The sequence below is a fragment of the Hyaena hyaena genome, unplaced genomic scaffold, assembly GCF_003009895.1.
Source record: "Hyaena hyaena isolate Hyena2069 unplaced genomic scaffold, ASM300989v1 scaffold_146, whole genome shotgun sequence".
In the NCBI taxonomy this organism is placed as follows: Eukaryota; Metazoa; Chordata; class Mammalia; order Carnivora; family Hyaenidae; genus Hyaena; species Hyaena hyaena.
Genome location: NW_024080778.1, coordinates 764,415 through 785,238, shown reverse-complemented (window position 1 = coordinate 785,238; position 20,824 = coordinate 764,415). Strand labels below are relative to the sequence as shown.

The following is a 20,824-nucleotide window of genomic DNA, read 5'->3' as shown; positions in this document are numbered from 1 at the left end:
GTGAGGTGAGAACATTTAAGATTTACTGTCTCAGCAACTTTCAAGTATATAATACAGTATTGTTAATACTAGCCACCGTGCTGTACATTAGATCTGCAGAACTTAATCATCTTAAAACTGAAAATTTATGGTGACAGATGGTGAGTTCACTTACTGTGGTGAGCATTTCATACTGTATATAATTGTCAAATCACTATGTTGTACACTTGAGACTAGTATAATATCGTATGCCAACTATACTTTAATAAAGAAAAAGTTCATACCCTTTGACCAACATCTCCCTATTTCCCTCTTCCCTCAACCTTCCAGGCCTTGGAAACTACCATTCTGCTCTGTTTCTATGAATTCAGCTTTTTAGATTCTATATACAAGTGAGATTGTGTACTATTTGTCTTTCTCTGACTTATTTTACTTAGCATAATACCTTCAGGGTCCATCCCTGTTGTTGCAAATGGTTAAATAATGTGTGTGTGTGCGCACGTGCGCCCATTTTTTATCCATTTATCCATCAGTGGACACTTAGGCTGTTGCCATGGGTTTTCAGTTACCTCTTGGTTGGCTGAAGATTATCCTCCAAATTAGGCAGTTTAATCTATCACAAAGGCCCACTATGAATCACATGTACTTTATTCCAGACTTCCAACCTAGTGTTACTATCAAGTCCTTACTTAGCTATATGTGAAATACAGCATCTGATTAGCAGCAGCATATAAGATGTGGCAGTTTATATACAATATGAGATCTGAGCTGATATTAGAAACATTTGTGGAATTCGTGGACATTACTGCAGAAGCAAATAACCTCTATTCATCTTATCTTAGGTACCACTGCATAGTACAATAATGAATTAATAGCAGTGATGGTTTGTAAAGTAAAACTGTTTCAGATTCATTTTGCTTAAAAAGGTAAGGAAGTTTATGACATGTTTTAGGAAAGTTGCCATTAGAGATTATTAAAACATTTGGTAAGTTTTCAGTTTTTCTTATAATCATATCTTTGGACTACCTTATTTTCTCTATATAATATTAGATATATGTGATGCTACTGAAGTTTCTACAAGCACTTCATATAAACTGTATTTTGTTAGTATTTTGATCTATTTCCAGTTGATTGCTGTGAATGAAATAGTTCTTTTTTTTTCTTTGTCTTTAGTTGCAGATTCTTTATCTTGTCCTGTTATGCAAAATGTTCAGCCTCTCAAGTCCAGCCCAGTCGTATCCACTGTTTTGTCAGGAGCCTCATCAACAAGAACACCTCCTGCTGCAAATCGCCCAGCTGAGCCTGTAGCCTCAGTTACACAGCCGTCAGAGCTATCACAACAGAAAGGTATTTGAAAAATTTACTATTTACAGAGAGAGCACACATTCACTTACACACACACACTGATTCAATAGCTGATTTTATTTTTTTAATGTTTTATTCATCTCTGAGAGAGAGAGGCAGCTTGAGCAGGGGAGGGTCAGAGAGAGAGGGAGATACAGAATCTGAAGCAGGTTCCAGGCTCTGAGCTGGCTGTCAGCACAGAGCCCGACATGGGGCTCGAACCCACGAACTGTGAGATCATGACCTGAGCCGAAGTCAGACGCTTAACTGACTGAGCCACCCAGGTGCCCCTCAATAGCTAACTTTAAAAAGTCAAACTGTAACCAAAGTTTATACAAAATATGAGGTAATGTAATTTATAATCTCAGTTCAAACACTATTTTTTTTGTGTATTAACTTCCAGTCTCTGCTTATGATTATATATTTTACATAATTGTAATCATAGCATATATACCACTTTGTGTTTGGTTTTTATATTTATTAAATTATACACAGTTCTTCATATATCCACAGAGTTGTTAGAATCATTTTCATGGCTAATACTTCATTGTGTCAGTGTATTATAATCTACTAATCCATCCCTCTGTCGTAAAACATTTCTTTCCTATTTTTTAAACATACAGTTTTAGGATAAAGCACTCAAGATTTTATTTAGTGAATCTCCATATCCTATTTGATGATTTCTCTGTTTGTCATTATTATTAAGGAAAGTACTTTTGACCCAATTTTGGTACTCAGAGAGGTGAAAATTAAATTGTAACCCATACCCTTGCAGCATTGACAAACAATATGGTTCACTCATTTGCTAGTTTAATATTTTCCATGTGTTAAATAAGTGACAGGTAACTAAAATATGTTGTTTTGACCCTCTTTCCCTACGTTGCCTTTTCTTTTGGCAGAATTCTTGGTTAATTTCTATCTAACTAAAACTCCAAATCTATTGAGATTTCAGGTTGGTATACTGTGTTTTTCATTTAATGAGAAATAACTGAACTATTTTTAGGAATCTGTAGTTTGTATTTCCAGAGCAACCATTAGTAACATTTTAGAGACTGTGCTTACTGTATAATGACAGCTTCTTACCTTGAATATGAAAAATTCTCTTTCATTTCTCTCTCTTATGTTCTGAAACTTGGAAAAAAAAACACCTTGGGCTGATCTCACAACTTATTATCTGTTGTTTATGTGGTCAAGAGGACTTTCTATACATTAAAAGTGTTCTTATTTGGTTTTATAGGAAAACCAACTGCAGCACCATGGAGTGTCCATGGATTCCCAAGAAGCCAGTGGGTATATTGGGAATAAAATCTAGTTTTTTAATAAGCGTTTTGCCTTTAAAATGAAGGGCTGGTAGGAAATTTTTTCTTATCGTGAATAAAACAAACTTAAGAGTAGTTTGAACCCCTAACTAAATGAACGGTATCTTTCCTCTACATTGATGACTGCCTTCCATTTCTTAAATTATCTTGCTTGCTTTGACTCTTTACATTACTCCTGCTGATATCTTTTTTACTATTATATTTTCTTTTTTAGCATTTTACTTTAACTACTATCCTGTCATTTTAAGTATCATTTTGTAAACCGCATCCCTATAGAATAATCATAGTTATGTTTTTTCTTACTAATAAGATAGATTTAATAAAATAGATTTGAAAAGAGGGGCTATCATTTATCAAGCACTTAAGGTGTGCCAGATACTTTATATTTATTATCTTTTTTAGCCCCCATTACAATCCTATAATATCCCTGTTCAATATATGAGGACAGTGAGATTCAGAAAGATAGGGAATTTGCCCAAGATTATAAATTACTTTGCCCAAGTAACAGAGTGAAAGATTTTAAACTCAAATCTTTTTGTCTTTCTGTAAAATGAGGCTGAATTGTTTTGTTGGCTATTAACAAGCCCTTGATTTACCTAAGAGAAGCTCCTTGAATAAGTAACAGGAAAGAAAATACTAGAAACGTTTGAGTTGTAGCTTTTTTTTTTTTTAAGTGGGAGATTGGCTTCTTAGTGGCCTTTGAATAGGTCTGAAGTAGACAATATAATTGTGTGAGGTAGAGCTAGCTACCTTGTGTGTTGTGCAAGTGGTGGTTTATGCGAATGGTGCCTATTGTAGTTGGGTGGTGTGTGGGCTGCACAGGCTGTGCTGTGGTGCTGATATGACTACTAAAATATTAATACTTAAAAGAGATTACTATTTCTCTCCCAGCTTCAGAGATAATTTTGCTTTGTTATTCTCAAAAGGACTATGCATTCTTGTACTGGTTTTAAGACAAAAGCTTGCAAATTTTGGCTTGCATACCTCCTAAAAAGTTCTTGTTAAAACTCTATAACTACCGGGGCATTGGTTAGATTGACAGCTAAACTTTTTCAACAAAAGTTTAAATAGTTGCAGTTATGTAATTTTCAACATATTGCATATATTGACTTTTAAAACAAAGAGGTTACATTATTCTTTGTATCCACTAGAATGATACCTGCTACTATCCTTTTTAAAAATGCCCAAATGAGCCCTTCTTTAACATTTGGAAGGTTTACATTTTTCCTTTTTCTCCTTAATGTCATACTCTTTCCCCTGAATGTATTTAATTATATAATATATTCTTAAGCTAGACACTCTTTTATCATTCTATCATACTTCTTTGCCATAGTAATATTATATAAAATGAAATTTAAAATTTTGCATTATGATCATAAGTGTCTAAGCATTAACATTTTTTTCTTCTGGATTAAACTGTCAAGATACTTATTAGTATATAGTTGGTCAAAACATATAAAAATTATGAATTTGGTATTTTTTTTGTGGAAAGTACATTCTGAATGGAAATACATGTTTCAGTGAAGTGAATGGCTCTCCCCCATTCCTGTCACAGCTTTGTGCACCTGAGTTGTATGACTCATTATTAGAATAAGATAAACTTTAGATAAATTTCATTCATAGTTTTTATTTTCACACATGTAATTGCTAAGAAACTTTGTTCATGTAAAGAAGATAGGAATGGTATTGGAAGGCTTCTATTAAAGCAGTGTTGTTCTTTGGACTTTTTAATGTTTTTAACCGTCTGAATTACATGTCAGAATTTTTATTGTTGTTTGTCAGATTTTATTTTCCAGATTGTATATAGATAGTAGCATTATTACTTTCATGTAGTAGTTTACAATTTTAAAATATCTTTAATTTTTATTATCTCACTTGATCATTAGGTGAAGCAAGCATATAATATTTCTTCTTCCTTTTATAAAAGAAAAAATTGAAATTTAGAAAGGTTAGGTGTCTTCCCCAAAGACACAAACTCCCTAGGTGGGGTGCCAAGACCCAGTGTAGATTTTCTGCCTCCAAACCCAATACTTGATTTGTTGAGTAAGCAATTATTCAAAATATTGTAAATTTCATTATACTTTTGCCAGTATAACATCTCATCCCATCCTTCCAATGTATTTTTATCAAAAACTTTCAGCTGTTATGTAGGCCATTTGTTTTATATATGGCATCTCCATATAACCTAATTGGCAAAGGTAGTCCTCATTTTCAAACCAGTGAGATAAATTTTATTCTTTGTCAGAAAATATGATTTAATTTTTTTAATCCGGGGAAATGTGTTCCTGGAGCTTCAAAGGGGTATTATAAACTCCACTGAGAAATAAATTATAGCATATATCTTCTAAGCCAGGTTACTAAAAGCAGTCAAATTTAGATGTCAAAGACCTAATATGATTAATGTATTCTGTTTTATAGTAGATTATAAAAACTAGGCAATGAGTCGATAGGCTGTTTTTCATTACCAAATTTGAAATAAAGCAGTGTAACATGTATCTAATATTACATTATTGATGAAGTGAGGATTCTCTTGAAAACCATTGTATTCCTATGGTAAATATATGCATTATGTGTATGAAACTCTAGTATTTGGCATTTTTAAAATATTTAAATAGGAATCAAGTATAAAAATCAGAAATCTGTTAATCAGACATCATGATTAAAATGTTCCTATGTTGGAGTGCCTGGGTGGTTTGGTTCGGCTGAACACCTGACTCTTGATTTCAGCTCAGGTCATGATTTCACAGTTTATGAATTCAAGCCCCATGTCATGCTCTGTGCTGATAGTGCAGAACCTGCTTGGGATCTTCTCTCTCCCTCACTCTCTGCCCCTCCCCCATGCTCTCTCTCTCCCTCTTTCTCAAAAATAAACATTAAAAAAAATGTTCCCATGTAATTAATTGGAAAAAGGAAAACATATACCACTAAGTACTAACAGATTGACCCACTAGTAAGTATTTTGTTGTTGTTAAAAGGAGGTAGAAAGAATTAAATATTGTATAAAATATAAGGATGTGAGACGTGATTATAATCATATATATTTTATGATAAAATAGGTTGTAAAGTACTCTATTGAACGTTTCATGTTGACTCTGAAAGGAATTACATAAAAATTTTATCTATGAGTTTCATCCAATATATCTTGAAGAAAATGGGTCATCTTAGAAAACATTCTACTTGTTTGTAAAAGAATTAACATTGCTAAGACTACTACTCAGATTGGTGGAAGTTTCTTTTTTCTACTGACTTGCCCTATCTGCTGTAGGGATAAGTATTAAAGAATAGCTGAAAATAATTGTTTTTAATTTAATATACACAAAACATGTTCTTAAAGTTCAATAACAGCTAATAATTATATAGTAGTTAGTATATTTCAGGCATCATTTTAGCTTTGAAATATATTCATTTAATCCTCACAACAACAACTATTTGAGGTAGTTATTGCCCCTTTTACGGATGATGTAAACGAAAACCAGAGAGGTTAGTAACTTGCCCAGGGAAACGCAGCTGGTAACTGATGGAACCTAGAATTGAACCCAGAGCCCCCATCTTTATTCACAGTGTTCTGCTGCTTGTCTCTTCAGGTTTTCTTACTGGTTTTGCTTTGTTCTCATGGTACTCTTTCAAAAGCAGTGGGTTCTGTGGCAGTAGTGCTTGTGAGATTCATACGTACTGAATTATTAAATAAATTCATCATTACTCCCACCAAGCTACTTTTCACTATTTCTGAATTAAGAATATTCCAGTGAGCCCCAACACTATTTCTAACATGTTTCATCTTTAACTGAAACATTTATGGCAAGATAAAAGAAAGTCTGTAGATTGAGGGTGCCTTGATTTGTCATTTAAGGAAGGAGGGAGCTTTCCCTTTAATTCCAGAGACACTTTTATATCTCAGGGCAATGTATTATAGTAAGATGTAGGATCAGGTAAGGGTCTGTGTTTCTTTTGTAAAGTGAGAGAATGGCTGTTAACCACAGGCACTCTCTAAGGTGGGTAAGTTTTAGAAAAGAGTACCATGGAAACTGATTCCCTTAAAGCCATTCTTTTGCGGGAACTCTTGGAAAGTTTTATAGTATGCGTGCCTAGTTGGCAGACCAGCTTAAGATAACAGTCACTCAAGAGTCTGAACTCTTGAATTTAAAAAAAGCGAACTTCGGGGGCGCCTGGGTGGCTCAGTCGGTTAAGCATCCGACTTCAGCTTAGGTCATGATCTTGCAGTTCGTGAGTTCGAGCCCCACGTCGGGCTCTGTGCTGACAGGTCAGAGCCTGGAGCCTGCTTCAGATTCTGTGTCTCCCTCTCTCTCTCTGCCCCTCCACTGCTCACGCTCTGTCTCTTAAAAATAAACATTAAAAAAAAAAAAAAAGCTAACTTCCACAAGGGATTTGTTCTCTTAAGATTAGTTTTATTTATTTCCAATGTAGCTGTATCCAGGGAACAGTGAAGATGTCTTTTTTAAGCAACTCCAAGGATACAGTCTCTTGGAGAGTTTGCCTGAAGGTACTTTAATATGATAGGTAGTTTAAACTGAATGTCCTTTTTAAAATATTGGGGCCCTTCATGTCAGAGTCTATCTGTGAAGTGTGTCTTGCCTCTTGCTTTATTAAGATTCATACCTTGAAAGTTCTAATTAAAACAGAACAAGTTAGGATGTAGCATTCCTGCCCCATTTGGTGGAGGTGGAGGTGATGGAGGTGGTGGTGGTGGTGGTTGGAGTGGGAGGTACTTCATGTACATTTCCACAGTGGCTTTCAGGCTGAGCTCTAGAAGACCTTATATTCTACTACTTCATATGCATTCTGAGTATCTCATACATACGTTCTGGCTCTTAAAGGAGGTCTAAATAAAGACACTCAGGAAGTTTGCACATATTGTAGATGACTTGGCTGTCAACCCCCTTTTAGCTGTAACTCCCCATTCATTGCAGTTTGTATAAACTACTAACAGTTGGGGAAGGACTTAAATCTTGACACTTTCATCTCTAGCACTTCTCGAAAAGGATTGCATCTTTTCTCAGGAAAGTAAAAATTTGAATACGTTGTGTGACATTCTGTTAATATAGTACATTGACAGCCATAGTATAACCTAAAATGATATATTACTCTATTTTGTCTTATTCATAGCTTTGTTCCAGTTCGTTAAGTAGTTCTTTAGATTTTTTTAAAATCATTGTATAATCATCCCATTTGTTTCCAAGTAAGCACTGGATATTTTTCCACTAATAAATGAATCTGTTGTTAATTCAGTAAATCTAGAGAGAGGAAAATGTTTTGTCATGCATCTAGGTTGTGCTGTAGTTTGGCTTTTTTGATTAGTTAGAGTCAACAGCCTGCATATTGATTGATTCAGTCATGAAAAGAACAGATTCTCTTCTGATTTTTTCCTGCTTAGTTGCCTGTTTTAACACAGTAAACTGATTTTCTTCTTTTTCTTGTTTGTTCTTATTGTTTACACATACGTATACTTTTTAAAGTGCAATGCTAATTGCATTTTGAGAAAGTACTTCATTTTTAAAGAAGTTCTTATTAAATTGAAGAATTTATTTTCTCTACATAATCATTTTACTGGTAACTTGTGTTTTATTGCAAACTTCTTAGTATATTTAACTTAAGGTCTAATATCAGTAAAATTTTCATTTTAAATAGGCTTTTGTTAGAGAAACATGCCGCTCTGAATTCGGTCTTTCAAGGTATCAAGTTGATTTCTCAGCTAAGTTTGTGATTAACTACTGTTTATCTGTAGTTAAAGATGTTTCAGCAAAGCTAGCAGATTTTTCTGACTTCTTTGGTCTTAGTGGGAAGATCAAAGCTTCACTCATCTGCAGTTTAACCTTTGCTCTCTTCTGAACTCAGATTTTTCCTTTGCTAGCCATGAGTTACGTTTATTAACATAACGTGCTAATTTAAAACGTCACCTGAGAAAGAAAAATTCACAAGTGTCTGAGGACTACTGTGTGATTTTGGTGAGGCAGCGCTTCATTGTGCTTCCAATATTGTGAAATGTTCTTAAACATCCACACTGTGTTTCTGTGTTATTTCTTTTTAGTTGAGCTAAAGATTTTCTTGAAAAGGATGTTTATAATTTTTTTATTTTTGCATTTTTAATTGGGATTGTTTTATTTTCCCTCTTAAAATTTTGTGGATCTTAATTATTGGTCTAATTTTACCACATTAATTAAATTATAAAAAACACCCAATTACTGTTTTGGGGGGTAGGTGGGAGAAAGGAGTTATATAGTTAACAGCTGTGCCTTTTCCACAGAATCTGCCTTCTTGGCAGTCTCATCCCCCTACCTCACACTCACATGTAGTCAGTAGGCTGAAGCTGAGATGATAGGTCATCTCAGAAAATTCGCTGTTTTGTAATTGTCACACTTGTAGGACCACAGGTAATAAGCTCTTTTTCTTTTCTTTTCTTTTCTTTTTTTTTTTTTGAACATCTGTGAGCAGAGAACTATTCTGAATACAATTCTTTTCTCTAACTGTCATTCTTTTTCCGTTATGAGAACTGAGTTACCATCAAGGTGGTATTAGCAGAAGGAAGGTATCAGGTATTTGTATGTGTGTTGAATGCTGTATAAATTCATTTCAGTAGAAATGATCACTGCTAACCAAGAATGCAGAGTCCCAAGGGATGTATACCACAAGGGCCCCAAGGTCAATGAAGGTAAACGTGTATAGAGCTCAGTAAAATTTTCAGAGCATCACTGCAGTTACCTAAATATTATCAGTGTAATACGTGGTACTTTTTTCACACTTAAACCAGTTCATATAAAAGCTTTTACTAAACTGCTTTGCAGAGATTTTCTAATGGTTCCTGTTTGGATAATAAATTTGCTAACATTAAAATGCATGCTGGGATGTTCTTTAGAATGTCACAGTTCTTTCTCACTTTTAATGCAATGTCAAAATTTTATTTCTCATCTTTCCTGTTGGTTTGACTCTTGTGTTTGTGCTTTCCACTTTACAGGCATGCAGTATGGTGACTATGTTAATAATCAAGCTAGCTCCGCACCAACTCCCTTGTCATCAACTTCCGATGATGAGGAAGAGGAGGAGGAGGATGAGGAAGCAGGTCTGCTTTAGCTTTACACCAGTTCTTGATCGTTTCCTACTCAATCTTTCTTTTAATGTCCAGTCTTTAGCCTTTAAAAAAAAAAGAGTGTCTGCAGATTTAGCCCAATGAACTTGCTTGGTTTGGGTTACAGAGGGTTGGATCACTTGAAATGAGGTGTTTTGCTTGTTTTATTTTTACTCCTTTGGACATCTTTACCATTTTGTAAGTAAAACACATCTTTCATGATGATAGAGTGCTTTCTTCTTTCAGAAATGCATTTCCTCTTGTGTCACATGCCAAAGAAAGTCCTAACTGAAGCTTTTGGCTTATGCATTGCTTTAGCACCCTTGGAGGAATAACATTTTATTTTCTGCTTTGCATGCTACCTACACTAACCAGAATGAACCACGTGGATTTTATAATACTGATAGAGAAATTGACAGTGCTTCTTTGAGGTCCTTTTTGACCCTCGTTGTCATATATTTAGGAGGCCCAAAACTTGTAGTTATTATCCTGCTTCATGAAGTAGTAGTTCAGATCTTGCTAGAAGAAGTTGTACATTTGATTATGTGTTGCAGCCTGTTGAATATCTTTTTCTGGCTTTGTTGGGTAGAACACTACTAAACATTAAGTTCAATTCCTCCATTACTCATATAGTTTAAGACAACCAGTAAGTGCTGATATTTCAAGTTACATATAACCATGATTCTCCTTCTGTTGTTTTTATTATTGAATGGAAGGATTTGCTCTATAAACAGTATGTTTAGACAAAATCTTATTTCCCATGCATTTTTAAAATATTCAGATCTGGGACACCTGGGTGGCTCAGATGGTTAAACATCGACTTTGGCTCAGGTCATGATCTCATAGTTTATGTGTTCGAGCCCCACGTTGGGCTCTGTGCTGACAGCTTGGAGACTGGAGCCTGCTTCAGATTCTATGTTTCCCTCTCTCTGCCCCTCCCCAGCACGTGCTCTATTTCTCTCTGTCTCTCAAAAATAAATGGTTAAAAAAATGTTTTTTTAAAAAGATTGACTATTGGGGCGTCTGGGTGGTTCAGTTGGTTGAGCATCCCACTTTGGTTCAGGTGATGATCTCACAGTTTGCACATTTGAGCCCTGCAACGGGCTCTGTGCTGACAGCTCAGAGCCTGGAGCTTGCTTCAATTTCTGTGTCTCCTTCTCTCTCTGCCCCTTCCCCTGCTCACGCTGTCTCTCTCTCTCAGAAATAAATAAAACATTAAAAAATAATAAAAAAATAAAAAGATTGACTATAGACAAATACTGACTAAAAAAATATTCAGATCCTTATGCACCATTTGAGGAAGGGTAAAAATAGAGGGTTACAGTGGGGAGTAATTTTTTTTACTTTAAATATATAAAATAATCTACCTGTCTTTTTGGATTTTTAGTAATTTTTAAATTTTATGTAATTTAATAAAATTTCAGTCTTACAGAAACATTGTAAGAAGAGTAAAAGAAACTCCCATATACACTTAGACAAACCATTTTTGCCCCACTTGCTTTGTAATTCTACATTTTTTCCTGCATCATTTGATAGTAAGTTGGAGATATCATGTAATACCTTATTATAGGAACAACGTTTTACATAATATAAACACAATACAGTTACCAGGATATTAAACACTGATGCAATAATATCAGCTACACAGTGCATAGATCTCAGCAGTTGTCTCAATAAGATCATTTATAGCTGTTTTCATGGTCCAGGATTCAATTCAAGGTCATCCATTGAGTTTTGTTGCCATTTCTACTTAGACTTTCCATCTGAGATAGTCCTTTAACCTTTCTTTTTCTTGACTTTGACAATTTTGAAGAATATAGGCTAGTTGTTTTGTAGAATGTCCCTCAGTTTGGGTTTATCTGATATATCCTTGTGATTGGATTCAAATCATGTATTTTGGCAGGATTACCACTGAAGTAGTGTTGTGTTCTTAGTGCATTCTCTCTAAGCAAGACACATGATGTTGATTTGTTCCCATATTGATGATGTTAACTTTGATCACTTGATTAAAATAGTGTCTGCCAGATTTTACCACAGTAAAGTTACTACTTTTTCCTCTTTCAGTTAATAAATAATTTGTGGTGAGTGGCACCTGGGTGGCTTAGTTGGTTAAGCCTCAGACTCTTGGTTTCAGTTCAGGTCATGATCTCACGATTTTGTGAGTTCAAGCCCTACATCGGGCTCTGTGCTGGCAGCTAGGAGCCTGCTTGAGATTCTCTCTCTTCCTCTCTCTCTGCCCCTCCCCCACTTGCACTATCTTTGTCTCTCTAAAATAAACTTTAAAAAATTTTTTAAATAAATAATTTATGGGGAAATTTTTTGATAGCATGTAATGCCCTGTTCTTTATTAAACTTACACTCAGTTAATTATCCATTGATGATTTTCTAATTCCAACATCTCTTCAATACTTACGAGCCAAGGATTGACTGTAACGGAGAGCTTTTTCTTTTTCCCTTGTTGTCTTCCTTCGGGTTCATATTGATTCATGGATTCTTACTTTATTCACTAGGTAACAATTCATTACAAACATTTGTTATTTTGATAGCAACTTATCCTAGTTTTGGCCAGTGACAGCTCCTTCAAACTATCTTTTAAAAATGTTCCCATGGGAGCACCTAAGTGGCTCAGTTGGTTAAGTGTCTCGACTTCAGCTCAGGTCATGATCTCACAGTTTGTGAGTTTAAGTCCCACATCGGGCTCTGTGCTGATGGCTCAGAGCCTGGAGCCTGCTTTGGATGCTGTATCTCCCTCTCTGTCCCTCATCTGCTCATGCTCTGTCTCTCTCTGTCTCGCTCTCTTTCTCAAAAATAAACATTAAAACAATTAATTAATTAAGGCCACCTGGATGGCTCAGTCAATTAAGCGTCTGACTTTGGCTCAGGTCATGAACTCATGGCTTTTGAGTTTGAGCCCCGCATTGGGCTCTGTGCTGACAGCTCAGAGTGTGAAGCCTTCCTTAGATTCTCTGTCTCCTTCACTTTCTCTCTGCCCCCTTCACTTTCTCTCTGCCCCACCTCCACTTGCACTCTCTCTCAAAAATAAATATTAAAAAAAAATTTTGTTTATTGTTCCCATGAATCTTAAAGCACATATTTTAAGCACACTGAGGCCTCAGTAAGATGTTCCTAGCTCATCTTATATTGTTGTAACCATGGGTTGAGCCTCTTCTCCAAGTAGTCCTGTTTTCTTTCATGGAAAAGGATATTTTAATGAGACCAATATCTGATTGTAGTGTGTGGTTATTGCTACTAATAATGGATTATTGTTCTCAGGCTCTGAATTATTATTATTTAGTGTATAATTCAGATCCTCTCATCCCTATTTTGCACATTTCAAAAATGTGTTATTTTGTATAATGTTGTCAGCCTAAATTACTCTCATTTTTTAAGTTATTTTTTTAATCCCAGTATAGTTAGCTAAATTACTCTCATTTTTGTTCTGCTTGCAATTAAGTACAGTTGTTGAAACTTCTCTTTCCTTAGACTAAGAAAAATTGGGAAACCAAAAAGATTAAGCATTTATGGTTTTACTCCAATTACTTTATTTTGTTTAACTACTTTTTTCTTGAATATATGACAAATTTAAAATTCTGAGTTCTTTTTTTTTTTTTTTTAAGTTTTATTTAAATTCCAGTTTGTTAACCAACAGTGTAATACAGGTTCAGGTGTACAACAGTGATTCAGCACTCTATACATCACCTGGTGCTCATCGCAACAAGTGCCCTCCTTAATCCCCACCACATACCTCATCCATCTCCTCACCCCTCTGGTAACCGTCAGTTTGTTCTCTATAGTTAAGACTCTGTTTCTTGGTTTGCCCCGCTCCATTTTTTTTTCCCCCTTTGCTCATTTGTTTTGTTTCTTAAATTCTACATATGAGTGAAATCATATGGTATTTATTTTCTTTTTCTAGCTGACTGACTTCACTTAGCATAGTACTCCAGCTCCATCCACATCCTTGCAAATGGCAAGATTTCACTCTATTTTATGGCCAAGTAATATTCCTGTATGTGTGTGTACTACATCTTTATCCATCCATCAATTGATAGACATTTGGGGCTATTTCCATAATTCAGCTTTTGTAGATGCTGCTGCTATAAACATCAGTGTGTATGTATCCCTTTGAATTAGTATTTTTGTATTCTTTGGGTAAATACCTAGTAATGTAATTGCTGGATTGTAGGGTTCTTCAGGTTCTAACTTTTTGAGGAACCTCCATACTCTTTTCCAGAGTGGCTGCACCAGAAAAATTTCTGAGTTCTTAACTCATGACATTTAGATTATAATAATATCCAACATTTTTGAGCACTTACTGTATACCAGTCAGTTTTGTGTCAGTTTTCTAGATTCAAATGCTGACTTTGACACTAGCTTTGTGACAAGTTTTATTAACTTGTTGAGTCTCAGTTTGTTCATCTGTAAAATGAGAATAATTATACTAACAATTACATATGGTTATTTTAAGAGTTGAAGGTATTCTTTGTAAAGAGCTTAGAACAGTATCTGGCAAGTGGTAAGGACTCAAAAAGATTAATTGTCATTACTAACATTGAGATGATGGGTTTTGTTTGTTTTGTTTTAGATAGAAAATGAGCAGGGAGGGACGTCTGGGTGGCTCAGTAGGTTAAGCATCCAGCTTCAGCTCAGGTCATGATCTCATGGCTTGTGAGTTCGAGCCCCACGTCATGCTCTGTGCTGACTGCCAGCTCAGAGCCTGGAGCCTGTTTCAGATTCTGTATCACCCTCCTCTCTGACTCTCCCCTGCTCATGCTGTCTCTCTCTTTCTCAGAAATAAACAGAACATTAAAAAAAATTAAAAAAAAAAAAAGAAAGTGAGCAGGGAAAGGACAGAGAGAGGGAGAGAGAGAGAATCCCAAGCAGGTCCCATTCTGTCAGCATAGAGCCCAATGTGGGGCTCCAAGTCACATACTGTCAGATCATGACCTGATCCAAGATCAAGAGTCGGACACTTGACCCACTGAACCACCCAGGCACCCTGAGATTATATCCTTATGTCAGTTTATTCTTCTCAGCAGTCCTGTAAATCAGGAATAATTGGCTCCATTTTACAAATGAGTTGACTATGATCTGAACAAGTTAAGTAACATTTGTCTCTGGTCCAACAACTACTGAGCAGCAGGGTAGGGATTCAGACTGAGGTCTCTGTCTGCACAAAGGTGTGGAAAAGTCTCTATCTCCTAGTGAGAACACGAAGCACTAGAGTAGAAGGGAACTAAAGGGAATGTGGCAGTAGTCACTACTCTGTTACTTACATGTTATCTTCCTCCTGTGCCTTTTTTTTTTATTATGCAATAAAATAATGAAACTATACCATGCACATTTGACTCGAATCCTGGTATTCTCAATTCATGGTATGTTAAAAAAAATATCATATATTTGTTGATTACAAATTAAAGATCTGTTTTGAGTAGGAAAGAAAGCAATCAAGGAAAATTTTGGGTTTTTTTCCTTAAAGATTTTATTTTTATACTTAAAATTCATGTACACCCAAAATAGGGCTTTAACTTACAACCCCGAGGTGAAGAGTCACGTGTTCTACCAACTGAGCCAGCCAGGCACCCCAAAAATCTTAGCTTTTAAATGAATTTTAGTGGCACCTAGGGACAGGGGTCAGTTGAGCATCCAACTCTTGATTTCAGCTCAGGCCATGATCTTAAGGTCTTGGGATCGAGCCCTGCATTGGGCTCCGTGCTGAGCATGGAACCTGCTTAAGATTTTCTCTCTCTCGATAAAATTTAAATAAATTAAATAAATAAATAAATAAATTTTAGTTTAAGTTTTTTCAGCCCTGCTCAGTTAACAATAATTTTTTCCTATGTAAAGAGGTATAGTGGCTCAAATTGTTGTGGAGATTACATGTAAGTGTCTATAATATAGAGATTTGGAGTGCTACTTTTTTAGCATTTCAGTGGTTCCTTATATTCATAAGATTTTTGTGTGTTTTCTTTGTGTGGAATTGTTCTCCAGTTTTGAAAAAATGTATTGAACAACAACAACATGTTAATGAGCAGGTTTGGAAATCAGTAATATTCCTCTTTATGGTAAAAGAAACTACTTCTTCAGCTTTTCACTTATTAAAGCTTATGGTTTTCTTGACAAGACTTCAGCAATCCAGTACAAGAATATTTATTTTAAACTTTCAATTTTATTTTTCAATTTTTTTTAATGTTTGTTTACTTTTGAGAGGGAGAGAGAGAGAGAGAGAGACAGAGTGCGAGCAGGGGAGAGGCAGAGAGAGAGGGAGACACAGAATCCAAAGTAGATTCCAGGCTCTGAGCTGTAAGCATAGAGCCCAATGTGGGGCTCGAACCCATGAACCATGAGATCATGACCTGGTTTGAAGTCAGACGCTTAACTGAGCCACCCAGGTACCCCTAAACTTTCCATTTTAAAGGAAAGCTTTTATTTCAGTTTCATTTACAATCTAATTATATTTTTAAATTACATGCTACAGATAAGCTTTCTTTTAAAAATTTTTCCACTAAATACATACTAGAAAACTAAAATAGGATTTTTTACTAGAGACAGTCATGTTTTGTTAGAAGCTACTAAAAGTTCAGAATTGTTGCAGAATAAACTTTAAATTAAAGGAAATTTGAGCAAGTAGCAAGCTTTCAGGTTCCCATATGGTTATATCTTAAATTCTTCTCTATGTTTATTCAGTCTCAGGTTCACTCCTTTAGTTTTAAGTGCTAGAGTGGATTTCTGTTAGTTTTAGGTACTATACTACAGACAAATACTGTCAGACTTGTAACAGTAAGGGATACAAACTTGAAAGTGGAAATGAAAGGGAATAGCAATGAAATAAAAATTGAGAAGTGAAATAACCTAAAAGAGGGAAATAACGTAAAGACTAATTCAGACTTTAGGCCGTGCTCAGCCGTATTCCTTGGAAAACACTGTCAGCTAATCTTCTGTTACCTGCTGTACAGACTCTCAGTCACTTTGCCTCTAGGGAATTTTCAGGGTAGGAAGAGGCCAGAGAACAACAGGGAGCTTTCTTACATGGCTCTGGGAATGTGACACCTTGTTGCTATATTTTGTAAGTGTTATTGAAATAAAACTTGATTTTAATAATGGGTTTTAAGGTTATAGTCAGTTTTTGTTAGACTTTCACATAGGCTAATAGTAATTATTCAGTGCTGGATACTACGTCAGAGATAATGATATGTTTATGGTTTGCCTTGGGAATTTTATTTTATTTTGTAATTTTTTTAATGTTTATTTTTTGAGAAAGAAAGAGAGTGTGAGTGAGGGAGGAGCTGAGAGAGAGAGGGAGACATAGAATCTGAAGCAGGCTCCAGGCTCTGAGCTGTCAGCAGAGAGCCCCATGTGGGTCTCAAACTCACAAACCACAAGATCATAACCTGAGCCGAAGTCGGACACTTAACCGACTGAGCCACCCAGGAGCCCCTGCCTTGGGAATTTTAAAAGGTAATGTTGTATTTTAAAACAGAATGATTGGCTCCTGTAGATAACAAGACATTATTGGCCTACTTCAGTCTAACTTCCAAAGAGAATTTTTCTTTTTGTTCAAATATGTAATACAGTATTATTAACTGTAATACTGTGGCCATACATTAGATTTCTAACTGTATTCATCTTATAACTAGAAGTATGTACTCTTTGACCGGTGTCTCCCCTTTTTCCCACCCCTGAAGAGAATCCTTAAAAGGGTTCACATCTGTCTTTCCCTTTATTTAATGTACTGTTTTATTATTTTAACCAGTAAATATCTTTCAACTGAATTCAATACATATGTAATACATTTTTAAAATTTTATAAATTGAACACATGTCCTGGGCCTCTAAAGGATATAAAAGGATATTCATGCCACAAGAAAAGTATTTGATAGTTTTTGATATTCATATACATTTTTTTAATGTACCTGTTATCTGAATAATTAGCTTGTAAATATCCTATACATAGATATATGATTGCTATAGCTACAAACCCCCAACTTTCTGTAAGGTGAGAAACAGATTATTAGGGGTTCAATGGGAGGAAATTTGGTACCAGCCTCTAGAGTTGGAATTTAAAAGGTACTTGAAAATAGAAATAGTATTCAAGTAGTAATTGGATGTCTAGGCTAGCCCCAAATATGATTAACTGAAATACTAAGCATGTGAAAATGCTTTATTTTTTCCCTAGCCTGCAAATAATATAGTATTTAGTCAATAATATAGATTATGTGACTTATCAGTGCCTGCAAACTGGACTTCTCTAATGTTTAAGAATGTGGACAAGTCCCACAGCTATTCATTTAACTAAAGCCAGCTTGCACACAGAAAGCAGTATTTTGCTTAGTTTCATGGTTCCAGAGATTAAGACAGCAACATAGTCTCCTCCTCAAATATGATAGGAACGCATATATGATTACAATATATCTTGAAAATACTTTAATTAGAAGTTGAGAAAATGTCCTAGCACAGTAGAGGAAGTGATCTTCCATGCGCTTATCAGAAAGGTTTTATGGAGGACTTGAAATTTGAAGGATGAGTAGGAATTTGCCATGTGGAAGAACAGAATCTAGGCTAATCAACCAATGTATACAGTGCAGAAATGTAAGGAAAGATGCTGTGTTGAGGGCAGAATGAGAAGATCAGTGTGATTGCATCATAAGGTAAAAGAGAAAATGGTATGGGAATAGGAGAGAAATAGAGGTGAAGAGAGCAGGGGGAAGCCACATTTTGAGGTTCCTTTTTTGATTAAAGGCATTTAGACTTTATTCTGTAAGATGGTAGGAGAATTGTGAAGGTGTTTTTAAGCATGTTCAGAATATCAACTTATAAGTTACATAATGTACCTCTTTTAAAAAAAATGCCAGTTTGACTGGTGCTGGCAGTGATGGCATGACCTATTTAGGATTAAACTAAACATTAAGTTTTAGAAAAGTTTCAGTCTATGGTTCATCTGGATTTAAAACTTTTATCATTGCTTTGCTGTTTCAGCACGTTGAAAGTAGATATTTGCATTGGTTCTTTTCTTCTGAAAGTGAATTTTAAAGTTTATTTATTTGTTTTGAGAGAGAGCAAGGGAGGGGCAGAGAAAGAGGGAAAAAGAGAGAATCCCAAGCAGGCTCTGAGCTACACACTGAGCCCGACAATGGGGCTCTATCTCATGATGGTGAGATCATGACCTGAGCTGAAATCAAGAGTCGGATGTTTAACTGACTGAGCTACCCAGACACCCCTGAAAGTGAATTTTATTTTTTTTGGTTACGTCAGTATTTTTTTTTCTTAAATAGTTTATTGTCAAGTTGATTTCCATATAACACTCAGTGCTCACCCCAACAAGTGCCCTCCTCCATGCTTATCACCCCCCTTTCCCTCTACCCCACCCCCATCAGCCCTCAGTTTGTTCTCAGCATTTGTCTCTCATGGTTAGCCTCCCTCCCTCTCCCCACTATTTTTTCCCCTTCTTCTCCCCCATGGTCCTCTGTTAATTTCCTCCTAATCCACCTATACATACGTGCAAACATATGGTATTTGTCCTTCTCTGCCTGACTTATTTCACTCAGCATAACACCCTCAAGTTCCATCCATCCATCATGGCTACAAATGGCCAGATTTCATTCTGAAAGTGAATTTTAAAGTAAACTAGCAGGTTTCAGATTTTTCAATAAGTAAAACAATATTTCTATAAAATTAATACTTTAAAGTTTGTAGATATAGCATTATTATTAAAGTTGGCCAAAGTTTTAAGCATTAATTTTGATTTGGCATGAAAGAAGATAGGCAGCATAAGTAGTATGTTTTTAAAGCAATTTGATACATGTAAGCAATCTTACCTTTCAACTTAATTTTTTTTCAAGAGTAATTATTTCTTTATGTTTAAAAGTGTTTCTTGGTCAGAGAGAATGCTATGTTTTTTTAAAATTATAGCTTTATTGAAATACCATAAAATTCACTCATTTGAATTGTACTATTTGGCAGTTTTTAATATATTAACAAAGTTCTGCAGCCATTGCTATGTATACCAAAACATTTTTATCACCTCCAAGTACAAACATTCTACCTTTTAGCAGTCATTTCCTGTTCTTACCTCCTACACACACATAAACACACACACACACACACACATACACACACACACACACACACCCTACCTACCTACCTACCTACCTACCTCTAGGCAACCACTAGTCTTTTTGTCTCTAGGTTTTTCTGTTCTAATATTTCCTATAAATAGATCATATAATATGGATTTTTGTGACTGGCTTCTTTTAGCATGATGTTCTCAAGTTTTATCCACATTGTGGCATGTATCAATACTTCATTCCTTTTTATTCCTGAATAATATTGTGTAGCTATATCACATTTTATTTATCCATCCATAAGCTGATGGGCATTTGGGTTTCCACTTTTTAGCCATCTGAATAACGCTGCTGTTAACATTCATGTGCAGCTTTTTGTGGAGGTGTGTGTTCTCGTTTCTCTTAAGTGGAATTGCCAAGACATAAGGTAGCTCTGTTTAACCTTCTAGAAACTGTCAGAATGTTTTCCAACATGACTGCACCATTTTACAGTCTTATGAAGTTTTCAGTGTCTGCAAATTCTTGCCAAAACTTAGGATTTATGTGTCTTTTCAGTTATAGCTATCCTGGTGGATATGAATTGGCATCTCATTGTGATTCTGATTCTCATTTCCTTAGTGGCTAATGATGTTGAGCATCGTTTCGTGTATTTATTGGCTGTTTATCGTCTTTGGAGAAATCTTCTTAAGCCTTTTACCCATTTTTATTTTGGTGTTTGTCTTTTGTTGTTGAGTTATAAGAATTCTTTTTATATTCTGGATACTAGACCCTCATCAGATGTATGACTTGCAAATATATTATCCCATTTTGTCAGTTGTCTCTTTTCTTTCTTCATGGTATTGTTTGGAGCCCAAAAGTTTTTAATTGTAATAAAATCCAGTTTATTTTTGTTCTTGTTGCTTGTGCCTTTAATGTCATATTTAAGAATCTTTTGCCAATCCAGGGTCATGAAGATTTACTCCTATACTCTTAAGAGTTGTAGTGCTTACATTTAAGTATGTGATCCATTTTGTTAATCTTAGTGTAAGGTGTAAGGAAGAGGCC

The 20,824-nt window shown here is 35.3% G+C and overlaps 1 protein-coding gene across 2 annotated transcripts in view; it reads left to right on the top strand.

Moving 5' to 3' along the window:
- SEC24B (SEC24 homolog B, COPII coat complex component) overlaps positions 1–20,824 on the top strand; it is a 102,420-nt gene that overhangs the window by 33,104 nt on the left and 48,492 nt on the right. The window contains exons 3-4 of one of the 2 annotated variants that reach the window (XM_039238770.1): positions 1,153–1,326; positions 9,613–9,717. In XM_039238770.1, coding sequence (XP_039094701.1) covers positions 1,153–1,326; positions 9,613–9,717 — 279 coding nt within the window. The remainder of the gene's footprint in view (positions 1–1,152; positions 1,327–9,612; positions 9,718–20,824) is intronic. The other variant, XM_039238771.1, reaches the window with a different exon arrangement.